The sequence below is a fragment of the Lutra lutra genome, chromosome 7 (genome assembly GCF_902655055.1).
Source record: "Lutra lutra chromosome 7, mLutLut1.2, whole genome shotgun sequence".
Classification (NCBI taxonomy): domain Eukaryota; kingdom Metazoa; phylum Chordata; class Mammalia; order Carnivora; family Mustelidae; genus Lutra; species Lutra lutra.
Genome location: NC_062284.1, coordinates 34,113,849 through 34,127,784, shown reverse-complemented (window position 1 = coordinate 34,127,784; position 13,936 = coordinate 34,113,849). Strand labels below are relative to the sequence as shown.

Below are 13,936 nucleotides of genomic sequence, written 5' to 3'. Positions count from 1 at the left end.
TTACCATTCACCCAGTTAAAACAAAGAAGAATGTTTATACCTATTCATTTTGTCTAACTGTATATGACATTCTTGCCACTCAATTTCAACTGCTTGTGTGTTATACCTCAACACACGGAAGTAGAAAGAGATAATGATACTACTGTAGCCTCTAGCATAACATCCAGTAATGCTGAGGCTCTGATTTTCCCTAGCCACTTGTATTTTTAAGTTGTATCTTATATGAGTTACCAAACTTACCTTGTTCATTAGTAGACATTTATTTTGTGATATTTGGAACTTGTCTTTTATGAAAAGAAACATAACTTCTGATTTGGAGAAATCTTTGGATGTAGTTTCAATGCAGGGAGGCATTTAAAAATTAGAAGTTACATAAACACTTATTTCTTAGTTATTTTAAGACTGTGTAATTAATATTAACTTTTGTGTATTGTTTGCTAATTCTAAATAATTCCTCTAGAAAATCCATTTTTTTCCTTCCCAGGAAATATTAAATTATCCTCGAGCTCATTTATCCTATAAATTATAAAGAACACCATTTTTATTTTGACTGATTATAAGATACATTTTATAATAATCATGTAGCTTATGTAACAGTCTTACATATTTCTTACATATTTCTAAAAACCAACTTAGTATCTATTCAGAAGAATATGGGTACTTTCCTTATATATATAGAAATAATAATGAAAAACAGGAATATTTTAGAACAAGGATAATTTTATGTTGTAACTCATGCTTTTGTTTGACTAATAGAGGAGAGATAATAACACCAAATCAGTTCTTAGCCTACTTTGGTATGGATATTTAAGTTAAGATATCATTTATTTGGATTTATGTAGGAAAAGAAGATATGCTTCTCAAACAGGGTCAAATGTACATGGCAGATTCACAGGTAATTGTTTTTTAATTTAAAAATATTTATTAAAAACATTTGTGCCTTTTTAAAAAGAGGAAAACAGGGGCACCTGGGTGGCTCAGTGGGTTAAGCCGCTGCCTTCGGCTCAGGTCATGATCTCAGGGTCCTGGGATCGAGTCCCACATCAGGCTCTCTGCTCAGCAGGGAGCCTGCTTCTCTCTCTCTCTGCCTGCCTCTCTGTCTACTCGTGATCTCTCTCTGTCAAATAAATAAATAAAATCTTTAAAAAAAAAATAAATAAAAATAAAAAGAGGAAAACAGCATTCTATATTAGTACATACACATTGAATAAGGTTTTCATTATCAAAGAAAAGTTATTGTTGGTGTTCTGAGTTTAATAAAAGCAGATATTACTGTTTCTAGTGCCCTCTAGAGTGTTTCTGATGACAGTAGCTTAAATAAGAGATTTGAATTACAATTTTATTGTCTTGGATAGTAAGCCTGTATTTATCAACAGTGATTGGTCACCTCTTCATATTTGCCCCTATAGAGGGGAAGACAGGTTATGAATAACTCAGAAGTAATTTTTTTGGCTTTGAAATGTATTTTTCCTTATGTTCAAATATCTATTCTCTGTGTTGGAAATTCACCTCAAAATAAGAAAACCTTCCAAGAGATAGTGTTGTCTGATTTTCTTGTTGATATCCTTCTCATCTTTACTTTCCAATAGATAGAAGTTTGCATTTTTAGCATCTCCCATGGACTGAAGTCATAAATATTTGGGCTTTTATTTTTATTTTTTTAAAGATTTTATTTATTTATTTGACAGACAGAGATCACAAGCAGGCAGAGAGAGAGAGGAGGAAGCAGGCTTCCTGCTGAGCAGAGAGCCCAATGCAGGGCTCAATCCCAGGACCCTGGGATCATGATCTGAGCCGAAGGCAGAGGCTTTAACCCACTGAGCCACCCAGGTGCCCCAATATTTGGGCTTTTATTTTATTTTATTTATTTATTTTTTTTTTTTAAAGATTTTATCTATTTATTTGACAGACAGAGATCACAAGTAGGCAGACAGGCAGGCAGAGAGAGAGGAAGGGAAGCAGGCTCCCCGCTGAGCAGAGAGCCCGATGCGGGGCTCGATCCCAGGACCCTGGGATCATGACCTGAGCCGAAGGCAGCGGCTTTAACCCACTGAGCCACCCAGGCGCCCCAGCCAATATTTGGGCTTTTAAAGGCTTTTTTACCTTCTGTCATTTATAGGCAGAATGAGTTAGCCTTCGTGATGTCTTAAGATCACTGTAAGCTGCAGGGACCCCTGGGTGGCTAAGTCGGTTAAGTATCTGCCTCAGCTCAGGTCATGATCCCCAGGGTCCTGGGATCAAGCCCCATATCAGGCTTCCTGCTCTGTGGAGAGCCTCCTTCTTCCTCTCCCTCTGCCTGCCACTCCCCCTGCTTGTGTGCACGCTCTCTCTCAAATAACTAAGTACAATATTAAAAAAAAAAAAAAAAGGATCATTTTAAGCTGGAAGCTTCTAAGATTCTAGGTTGAGAAAATGGATATCATCTGATATTTAAGTATTTAAGATTAGATAGATATTTGATTATAATAAAACAAGTCTGGAAATTGTAAAGATGTGTAAATAATTGGTAAATTTTTGCAGTTTTAGTCTAAAGATCATTGGCAAATTGAAAGATAATTTAGAAACAGAGAGGCTGGGAAATTCTTCCATGTTGTTAATTTTCTTTCTTGATCCTGTGGAAGGCAGTATAGATTTAACTAAACAACAGTGAAACCTGCTTATTAAAATAGTGGAATGTGTGCACAGCACATAGGTTTTATCAATGAGTTAATACCTGTAAGGGGCCCTTACTGTGATAGGCTGTATGGGAAAAAATAAAATAGTTGAATTTAGTCTTTCGTGCTTATATGTTCTGTTTATGAACTATTTCATGAGAAGTTTAATTATACTTTTTTGTGTCAACTCTTAGTGGAGGGAATGAGATGTCAGTCAGATTTTGTACTAAGATCATATGCTAAGTTCTCATTCACCCTACTTGACTGAAGAAAACTTGTTTTCATTTTTGTGAGCTAATATTCTCTTGAAAACTTATACTAGCTGTGCTGCTTATTTTGGTGGTATTTCTATAACTTAGAGAACATTACATCGGAGTTAACGAGGATATTCAGAAATTATATATCTTATTAGAAGTTATATAATGTATTATTCTGTGAAATAATTTGCAGATTTAAAATTGTAATACTTGTTTTGATTCGAGGGTTCTGATGACTTTGTTTAGAATTGGAAGTTCTAAGCACATTATGTGCCATAAAGCATAGAAATAATAATGAGTTTTGATAAAGTTGATATCACTTGTGGGTAGTTACCGTGTATGGAGAAAGGAAGAGGAAGTAGTCCCCAGAGGTCACAACTACTTACCTTCTTTGTTCTGCCAGAAATACACTTAAAGTGAACAGAGTCTCTAAGTATCACTGCTTGAGAGCATATGAAGGGACTCATACCCATAATCACTACTGTAGTTTTCCAGTGTGCTGGTCTGAAAACCCCTTGACTGCTGATGATGTGGGAACTTTGTAAGTTTGGCAATTAAGTCGTTGTCTTCTTTAGGCTTTTGTGATTAGTATCTTTTTTTTGTTTCCCTTTTCAGTGTACTTCCCCAGGGGTCCCAGCCTACATGCAGAGCAGGTCCATGTTAAGACCACTGGAGCTGTCATTAACCAATCAAACCTCATATTCCGAAAATGACATTTTAAAGAAAGAGTTAGAGGCAATGAGAACTTTCTGCGAATCGGCAAAACAAGACCGCCTCAAGCTGCAGAACGAGCTGGCGCACAAGGTGGCCGAGTGCAAGGCGTTAGCGCTGGAGTGCGAACGGGTCAAGGCGGATTCCGATGAGCAGATAAAGCAGTTGGAAGACGCCTTGAAGGACGTGCAGAAGAGAATGTATGACTCCGAAGGTAAAGTAAAACAGATGCAGACGCACTTTCTTGCCCTTAAGGAGCACCTGACAAGTGAAGGAGCCACAGGGAGCCACAGGCTGACAGAGGGGCTAAAGGACCAGCTGAAGGACATGAAGGCGAAGTACGAGGGCGCGTCCGCTGAAGTGGGGAAATTGCGAAACCAAATCAAACAAAATGAGGTGGTAGTAGAACAGTTGAGGATGGACGAAGGCAGGCTGGTGGAGGAGAATAAGCGCTTGCAGAAGGAACTCAGTACGTGTGAAACGGAGCGAGACCAGAAAGGAAGGAGGATCGCCGAGGCGGAAGGCCAGGTGAAAGAACTCTTAGCCAAGTTGGCCTTCTCGGTTCCAACGGAAAAATTTGAAAGCATGAAGAGCTTGTTGTCAAGCGAAGTAAACGAGAAGGTGAAAAAAATAGGAGAGGCAGAAAGAGAGTATGAAAATTCACTTACGGAAATCAGACAGTTGAAGAGAGAGCTTGAGAATTGTAAGGCCAAACTTGCTCAGCACATCAAGCCAGAGGAGCACGAGCAGCTCAGAAGCAGACTGGAGCAGAGAGCAGGAGAGCTAGCGAAGAAGGTCACCGAACTCACGTCAAAAAATCAGACATTGCAAAGGGACATTGAAAAGGTTTATCTGGAGAACAAGGCCCTCAACCAGCAAGTCCAGAACTTAACAAGTGAAATGAAAAGTCATTACGTTCCTCTACAAGTCAGCGAAGAGATGAAAAAGTCACATGATACCACTGTTGATGAGCTGAAGAAACAGCTTTTAGATGTAACACAAAAATATGCAGACAGGAAGCTGGAAATGGAGAAGTTGCTGATGGAAAATGACAGTTTAAGTAAGAATGTTAGCCGCCTGGAAACCGTGTTCGTGCCTCCCGAGAAGCACCAAAAAGAGGTCTTGGCTCTGAAATCCAGTGTCGCTGACCTCAAACAACAGCTGTCTGAACTGAATAAGAAGAGCGGCGAAGACCGAGAGAAAATAAATGCACTCGTGTCTGAAAACACTAACCTGAAAAAGACCCTGAGTACCCAGTATGTGCCGGCTAAAACCCATGAGGAGGTGAAAACCACGTTGAATGGCACAGTGGATAAGGCCAATAGAGAGTTACTAGACACGAAGAAAAAGCTCGAAGATCTCAATCAGGAATTTGTAAAAACTAAAGGTGAGAATGAAATCCTCAGAAGAAACCTGGAAAACACTCAGAGCCAAATAAAAGCCGAGTACATCAGCCTCCGAGAGCACGAGGAAAAGATGAGTGCTGTAAACCAGAGCCTGCAGAGAGTACAGGATGACAGCGTGGAAATACTGGCCAACTACAGACAGGGCCAAGATGAGATTGTGACCCTGCATGCTGAAATCGAAGCCCAGAAGAAGGAACTTGACACGATACAGGAATGCATTAAGCTCAAATACGCTCCAATCGTCAGCTTCGAAGAGTGTGAGAGAAAATTTAAAGCAGCAGAGAAAGAACTAAAAGAACAGCTCTCAGAGCAGACGCAAAAATACCACGTCAGGGAAGAAGAGGCCAAGAAGTGCAAGCACGAGAATGACAAGCTGAAGAAGGAGATTTGCGCTCTTCAGAAGGATTTAAAGGATAAGAACGTTCTCGTTGAGAACTCTCATGGCACAGAGAGAGCACTGAACAGGAAAGCAGAAGAGCTAAACAAACAGTTGAAAGACCTGTTACAGAAGTACACGGAGGTGAAGACCGAGAAGGAGAAGCTGGCAGATGAGAATGCCAGACAGGCTTCGGAGCTTCTCACGGCCCAGACCCTTCTGCAGAAGCAGCATGTTCCCCTGGAGCAGGTTGAGGCCCTGAAAAAATCTCTTAACGGCACCATCGAGCATCTGAGGGAGGAACTGAAGACTAAGCAGAGGTGTTACGAGAAAGAGCAGCAGACGGTGGCCAATCTGCGTCAGCTGCTGGAGAACCAAAAGAACTCTTCGGTGCCTCTGGCAGAGCATTTGCGGATTAAGGAAGCATTCGAGAAGGAAGTGGGCATCATGAAGGCCAGCCTGAGAGAGAAGGAAGAGGAGAGCCAAAACAAAACTGAAGAGGTCTCCAAACTCCAGTCTGAGGTTCAGAACACTAAACAAGCATTAAAAAAGCTAGAGACGAGAGAGGTGGTAGATTTGTCTAAATACAAAGCAACAAAAAGTGATTTGGAGACCCAGATTTCCAGCCTCAATGAAAAACTGGCCAATCTGAATAGAAAGTACGAGGAAGCCTGTGAGGAGGTGCTGCAGGTCCAAAAGAAGCAACTTTGTGCCAAAGATGAGAAGGAATTACTGCATTTCAGCATCGAGCAAGAAATCAAGGATCAGCAGGAGCGCTGCGATAAGTCCTTGACCATAATCTCAGAGTTACAGAAAAGAATACAGGAATCTGCCAAACAGATTGAAGCGAAAGATAATAAGGTAGGCTCCGAGGTGTGTGCATGGCTTGGCGTTGGCAGGCCCCAGGGCAGAGCTGCTGGAGTGGGACAGGGCCCTTTACTGCAGCATCCCACGGGACGGGGTTACAAAAGCATTCACTACGGGACCACTAAATGCCACCTTTCCAGTTAGACTGCTGGTGTGCAAAGAAATTCAGGATTGAAAGAAAAGTCAAGTCATACAGGCAAAGCTTTTCTCCTTTGGTTTCCTCAACTGGTAGAGCCAAGAGTTGAGGAAAGATGGGGAGACTCAGGGTTCCTGGGCCTCATCAGCGAGTGGTCAGTGCAGTGGGTTTTAGGATATGGAAGGGTGATGAGAGAGAGGAGGAAGAAAGCTGTTTCGGGGCTCCGAGAAACGAAGGACATGGGGGAGCACCCCAGACTTGATCTTGGCACTCATTCATACCAATAACCGAGCCCTCCAGTTCCTTGCACAGTTTGTCCTTGTGTCTTTCCACACCCTGGTCTCCTCACCCAGAATGCCCTGCCCCTTGTGCCTCCCGAGTTAAGTCCTGTACATTCTTTCATGCCCACTTCAACACATGTCCTCCTTCCTGAAACCTTCACTGTCCCGTCTAGCCTCCAGCAAACTGTTCCTCTCACAAAATGCATGGTTTCTGTTAGTGCTGCCATCCATTTCAAATGTCTCGATTACTGAGTTATGTGCTTGATCGTCTCAACCAGCTTCTAAGCTCAGTTTTGTAACTTATCTTTTCTTCTTTCATTCTCATGCTACAATCTACAGAACAGGTGCCCAACGATATTTTTGAAACTGGTAGTTGGTGTAAAGTGTATATTGTGAAGACGAGAAATCAGGAAGGTTGGGTGCATTTTTATCAGTTCAGTAAATAATTGTTGAATGCCTTCTATGTGCCAGGTGCCGTGGTGAGTTCTAGGGGTACAGTGACACCTGAGAGCAGACACATCCCAGCCCTACACCTTGGAGAAGTGCCAGTACTAACCTGACCCATCTGCTCCGATGGCCCAGAATTTAAATGCTCTCCACTTATTCAGAAGGATGTTACAAATGTAACATTGAATAATTACAAGAGCAAGTTTTTAATAACTGCTTAACATTTTTGCCGCTTAATTGAGCTTATACTGCATACAGGCATGTATTTATGATTGCATTTGATTTTCTTAACTATGAAAGAACTTCCCTCCTTTCATTCATAAAGGAACTAAAGCTTCAGAGAAAGAAAGGAAATTGACCAAACTCACACAGCTAATCACTAACAGATCAGGCTGATCTTAAATAAAGCCTTTGCTCTCTCCACTGGTCTGAAGAGCCTCCTGATTTTTTTTCCCCCTTTTTAAGATAAAGTAGTCTAAAATCATATGTTCTTGACACAAACCAGGGTCATGAGTTAGTGCTGGACTTAAATGAGCCATGCTGTCTTTTCAAACTTTGTTGGAGGCAGTGCCCCATAAGTTCCTGTTTCAGATGACCTAGAAGATAATCTGTAGACTTTCATAAGTACTTAAGTATTATCTAAGAATAAAAAGACTGAGGTCACAGTCCAATCTTAGGATATATATTTATTCTCAATTTGGTAATGCTTTTATAAGGAATTTACTGAGAGGAATTTAATGAAAAAACCTATATAGTTTATGTACTATTGATCATAATATTGACAATATCCATTCCTCAATTTTCTGGTCTATAAAGATAAATTGTGTGCCTCAAGGAGGGATTTTTGTGTAAAGGTGTTCATTAGAATCGAATAAGTGAATAATACAGGTTTCTCCCATACCTTTCTGCTTTCTTTATAAGATAACAGAACTGCTTAATGATGTGGAAAGACTCAAGCAGGCACTCAGTGGCCTTTCACAGCTCACGTCCCCGAGCGGGGGCCCCAGCAAGAGGCAGAGCCAGCTGGTCGACACCCTGCAGCGGCAAGTCAAGTCCCTGCAGCAGCAGCTAGCCGTGAGTAGCCCTCGGAGCCTTCGTGCCCGCACATGCAGGCTCACGGTAGTTGGTAAAATTTATTTAGAAGGCACATTAATTTGTGGCTATGCTCAGGTCCAGGAACCTGATCACATTATCACATTTGCTCAGAGTTACTTGTACTAGTGGTAGATGTGCTGCCTTTGATTCGCCAGGCATGGCCCTAAACACTTTACATACTTTGACCTTGATCTTTATCACGGCCCTATAAGGTTTTATTCCCCACCCCCCACCCCCCACTTTATTCTTAAGGGAGCAAAGATGAAAATACTTGAGGCCTAGGGACAGTCAGCTAGAATTTAATCCTGGGACTGGCTGACTCCAAATCTGGTATCTTTCTAACTGCAGCACAGTCTCTAAAATACTGGTCCACTCAACTAAAGGAGTATGATATTTTACGCTTACAAATAAAGGTAGGCATCCCTCTGGTTTTAGACCTTATATATTAAAACATCTGGAAATATATATATATCCATATATGTATCTCTTTTCTATGGGAAAGAAAGCAAGTGAATTGAGAAACTGTGAAGATAGGAGCTTGTTTTAAACTCTGCCACTTAAAAGTGAGTGACATGAAACATTCTCCTTGATCCTTGGCCTCCTTATCCATAAAATAGGCTAATAAGAACTGATTACTTATTTGTTTGTTTTTTTTTAATCAGATGAGATAATATAACGTGCATGGAAATGCTAAGGAAGATGTAGCCCGCTCAAATGTAAATTGTTGCTAATAATTTCCGATTTTATAGGAATTGGTTAGGAGTTTTTGAATAGAAGAAAGCTATTTTTTAAGGGTTCATTTTATTAACATCCCTGGCCTACAAATTAATGACGATAAATTACTGATTTGGATCTTGTTAAAAGGATATGGTAGTCCCTTCAATAATTGGAAATACTGGTTTATTATTCATTATGTTCATGACACTGTGCTAAACACTGTCAGGGGTAGAGAAAGTACATAGTTTTTGCCCAGGGAGTTCTGGAGAGTTAGAGAGGCAAAACACAGATCCACGAAAAGTAACATAACAAACCCAAAAATATCAAATATAGAATTGAGAGTAAGATCCCAGATTCTAAGTGGTTATGAATTCATAGGAAGGAAGGATCCCTGGTGTGGTGGTGGGAGCTAGTCAAAGAGGAAGGGAACAACTGGCCTGAACCTGTAAGGTAGATGGCATTTGATAGGTGAATGGAACATAGAGAATCTTCCAGGCAAAGGAAATTGTAGGAAGGAGGGGTGGAGTGGATTGCAAGGGGCATACCCATGAGGCAGTGAGAGGCTGCTCCGCCTGGCTGGTCACCAGAGTTACGTTTGTGGCAAAACTGACAAGCCTGTTGAGAAGCAAGTAGATGAGTTTGGATTCTCTTCTATATGGAATGAAGTTTCTCCTGAGGTTTTTGAGCCAAAAGTGATATGAGCAAAGAGCTACCTTAATTTCAGGAGTATGAAAAGAAATAAAATCTAGAGGCAGGGAGACAAAATGGGAAGCTTTTGCAATAATCCAAAGTAGAAGTTAGTAGGTGTCTGGATGATCTCGTGGCATGAGATGTCCACTAAGGCAGTGATTTCCCAGTACGGAGGACAAGTGGCATTGCTTTCACTAGGTTCCCACACGTTGATTAGGAAAGTCTATACTACTGTTTTGCTACAAGGTTTTGCATCATGGTGCTCAAGGTGATTTGTTACAAGGTGTGGCAGGAGCATAACATGGTGGGAGCACACTACTGTTATGTAGTGTCAGGCCTGAAGGTGGCATTCCCACAAGCCTCTCTGTGTTTGAAAATGTGAATGCCATTGCTCTGACCTGTCTGTCTTTTCACATCTCTAGGATGCTGACAGACAGCACCAAGAGGTGATTGCAATTTACCGGACACATCTTCTTAGTGCTGCACAGGTAAAAAAACAAAACAAAACAAAAACTCTTCCTCCTTTGGAAAAGATTTCATTTCATTTTTATTTTCATCCTAAGAGTCCTTTCCATTTTATTTTTTAAAAATTCCGGTGTCATTAACATGCAGTGCTGCTGTATTAGTGTCAGATGTACAATACAGTGATTCAGTAGTTCCATACGTCATCTGGTGCTCAGCATAGCCGCACTCCTCGATCCCATTTTGGAGAAGACCATTTTTTATTTTCAAGTACATTTATGAGAAAGTCACTGATGTGTAAAGTAGTTGTACCCCATATGCTTATTTAGAAATAATTGTGTTTCTTTTAATCATGGCTTGTGTATCTCCCAGCAAAATTTACAAAGCTATATGGTAACACAACATTCTTAAATTTTGTGTTCTCTCCATCTGCTTGTCACTCATTTTATAGACAGTTTGGCAACATCTGATGGCAGCCCGTGCTAGTGGTACTGCTAGCTGGAGATAGCGTCTTGACATCCATACCTGGCTCTCAGCTCAAGAGAGTGGAAAGGACTTCACTCTTTCTCAGGAGTATTTCTTTGACATGTAGTACTATAAAAGTGCAAAAATGACAAGATGTGCACAAAATTGTAAGAATGTAAGGAAAAAACTGGTTTGGTAGGAGATTACCAATAACATTTATTTATTGAGGCTTAAACTCAGTGAAGCGTAAGATTAAGAATTCCCTTCTTTGGGGGTATAATGAGAAAGCTTTTTTTTTAGAAGAATAAGAAAATGTTTGACATATGAAGCGTGCCATACTTGATGCTCTGTAGAAGTCCTATGATCAGCATCTCCAAAATTCTCAGAATAGATTTTTGAGGAAGATGTATTAAAAGAGACAGTGTTAGAATGGCGGGTGAGATATAACAGGACTTGTTTAGAATTTGAAGTGTCAGTCCACACGGTTTTGTTTGTTTGTTTTTTGTTTGTTTGTTTTAAAGAGGTGTTGAGATGAGAGAAAGCTTCCAAGAAGGTCATTTTTTAATAAAAGGAACTAGGTAAAATAATAAAAAGAAAGAAACTTTACAGTGTCAAATTCTTAAAACCAAAAAGCCTTCCTTTTCTATAGGAGATAAAGGGGTAACAAAAGGAAAAGAATGGATTATGGTATGATTGGCTACTTTCTTTTGTGGAGCAAGATGAGCTGGGATTTGACGGTACCATTGACGCGTGAACAGTGGGAGGCAGGGGAGCCAACCCTCTAAGGTCGAAAACTCCGAATATAAATTTTGATCCCTCCAAAAACTTGGCTACTAATAGTTTATTGTTGACTGGAAACCTCACCAATAATATAAGTAGTCGATTCAATTAATACACATTTGCTATGTTATATTTATTATATACTTATTATATACTATATTATAATAAAGTCAGCTGGAGAAAAAATATTATTAAGAAAATCATAAAGAGGGACGCCGGGGTGGCTCAGTTGGTTGGGCGGCTGCCTTTGGCTCAGGTCATGATCCCAGGGTCCTGGGATTGAGTCTCACATTGGGCTCCTGGCTTGGCAGGGAGCCTGCTTCTCCCTCTGCATCTGCCTGCCACTCTGTCTGCCTGTGCTTGCTCGCTCTCTCTCCCTCTCTCTCTCTGATAAAAAAAAAGAAAGAAAGAAAAGAAAATCATAAAGAGAAAATACATGTATTTTGTATTAATATCATATGCCATATGATATTAATAAAAAAAAATCTGTGTCTGTGTGGACCCATGGTTCGAACTCCTGTTGTTTAAGGGTGAACTGTATATTGCGGTCATTAGAGAGGACAGTTGACGGACAGCGGAATGGGACCTTTAGGAGGGAGAGGGTAGAAAAGTGTTGAAGATGTGTATGAGAGAGGATGAGGAACTCATTCAGGTCTGGTATTGGCCAGAAGAGGAAGAGTGTGCTCTCGCGGAGAGACACTGCAAACTAGCGAGCCTTTCAACTTTGTCTAATGTCTGCTTCCAAAAGTTGAAATTCTACTGACTCCTAATGAAACATAACAAAAACAACTGGCATCTGAAATAGTCTTGCCTTCTGGCATCAAAAAGTTAACTAAGAAATTCAGTTTAGTCAACTATGGCTAATGTTTGAAATTTAAACATCCTGCTGTTATAGAAACAGATTTTGGAAGCATAACTTTTTATATTAATAGGAAGTATTATGCTAAAACCTGTTCAAGTGTTCAAGCAAAGAAAAAGGGGAAGAGGGTGTTGTAAGCTTACCATATTGACTTGCATTTAATCAACCTCTTGCCATCTTTTTAAGTTCAAAGTGTTTCTTCCTAAATATAAATGGCTAACATACATATAAAAAAGATCTCAACCTCGTTGATAATGGAGAAATGCGAATAAGCAAAGGAGGTACCATTTTTCACCGAGGGGATTGGCAAATACTAAACAAGATGATTGTCTGGAGTGTTGGCCAAGGTGTCTGGGAAATTGGCATTTATACCCTGTTGGTGGGAGTGTAAATTGTTACAACGCCTGTAGGGGAAGTTTTGTAGTGCTTAGCAAAATTAGCAATTGAGCCTGCTTTTTGAACAGGCAGTTAGGAATCTGCCTATAAAGATGGGTGACACCTTAAATGGGCATCACTGCAGGACCAAGTAAAGAAGTGATGATATATTCATAAGTGTTATTATCCAATAACTTAAAAATAATTAGGGATACAGCTGGGGAAAGACTTTGTGACATTAGGTGAAAGGGCAAGTTGGAAAATCATACATGTGATCCTACTTAGGATAAGAATATAAGTATGGGGTCTTTTTCATTAATTACTTTTCTAATTACAAAAACATTTCTTAGCAGGAGCAGGAAAAAAACTTAACTTGTAGCTGACTTTGCTTATCTACAATTCATGCTTCCCCTATTATCTGAGCCATTATTAAAAAAAGAGAAGGAGAGACGTTTGTCCATCTTTCTTCTGATAATAAGTGCTGAGAGCAGCTGGTTTCTACTACTTTTAAGCTGACTTTCTTTCTTTCCATCACATAGCTCTGCCTCTCCTTTCCAGGAAATCCTTTAGAATATCTGCAGTGATGAGGCTTTAGCATTTGGTGAATTACAACCACTTAGGCCCTGTTTCAAAGCCTTGGGCTTTAGAATTCTTGTGTCCGTGAGGATGACATAAAATATTTCTGCCTTTCTTCTTTCGCTCCAGGGTCACATGGATGAAGACGTGCAGGCGGCCTTACTCCAGATCATACAGATGCGGCAGGGGCTCGTGTGCTGAAGGCAGTCCTGACCAGCTGGGGCGTGCTTTAGCTGCTGGTGCTCAGCAGTCCCAGTACGACTCCATGGCCTTCCTCAGCTGCCTTGTGCTGGTTATAGTTGAAATAAAATATATTTTGTTTCATCAGCAAGTTTCTTTTTTTTAAGATTTTATATATTTATTTGGCAGAGAGAGATCACAAGTAGTCAGAGAGGCAGGCAGAAAGAGAGGGGGAAGCAGGCTCCCTGCTGAACATAGAGCCTGATGTGGGGCTCGATCCCAGAACCCTGGGATCATGACCTGAGCTAAAGGCAGAGGCTTAACCCACTGAGCCACCCAGGCGCCCCAATTTTGTTTCGTTTTGTTTTGTTTTTAAATTAGATGGGTATGTTACTGAGTTTTTCCCTATCAGTTCAACTCTTATATTCTATATATATTAATTTTATGGTCAGGCAAACAACCTAACACTGCCTCAGATGGGCTATGTATTTTTAAACTGTTGAGTCTGTAATAAAGCATACGCCACCTTTGTAGGGCCATATGAAGAGGGGTCAGGCTGAAATAATTTTTAAAGATTTCTTTTAGAGAAATTAATTTGCTAA

At 40.4% G+C, this 13,936-nt stretch overlaps 1 protein-coding gene across 4 annotated transcripts in view; it reads left to right on the top strand.

The window, feature by feature from the left end:
- Positions 1-13,481, top strand: part of UACA (uveal autoantigen with coiled-coil domains and ankyrin repeats) — a 92,585-nt gene extending 79,104 nt beyond the window's left edge. For 3 of the 4 annotated variants that reach the window (XM_047736521.1, XM_047736522.1, XM_047736524.1), the window contains exons 15-19: positions 843-895; positions 3,527-6,265; positions 8,057-8,209; positions 10,060-10,125; positions 13,284-13,481. In XM_047736521.1, the coding sequence (XP_047592477.1) occupies positions 843-895; positions 3,527-6,265; positions 8,057-8,209; positions 10,060-10,125; positions 13,284-13,355 (3,083 nt within the window). In that variant the 3' untranslated portion in view covers positions 13,356-13,481. The remainder of the gene's footprint in view (positions 1-842; positions 896-3,526; positions 6,266-8,056; positions 8,210-10,059; positions 10,126-13,283) is intronic. The other variant, XM_047736523.1, reaches the window with a different exon arrangement.
- The last annotated feature ends 455 nt before the right edge of the window (positions 13,482-13,936 follow it).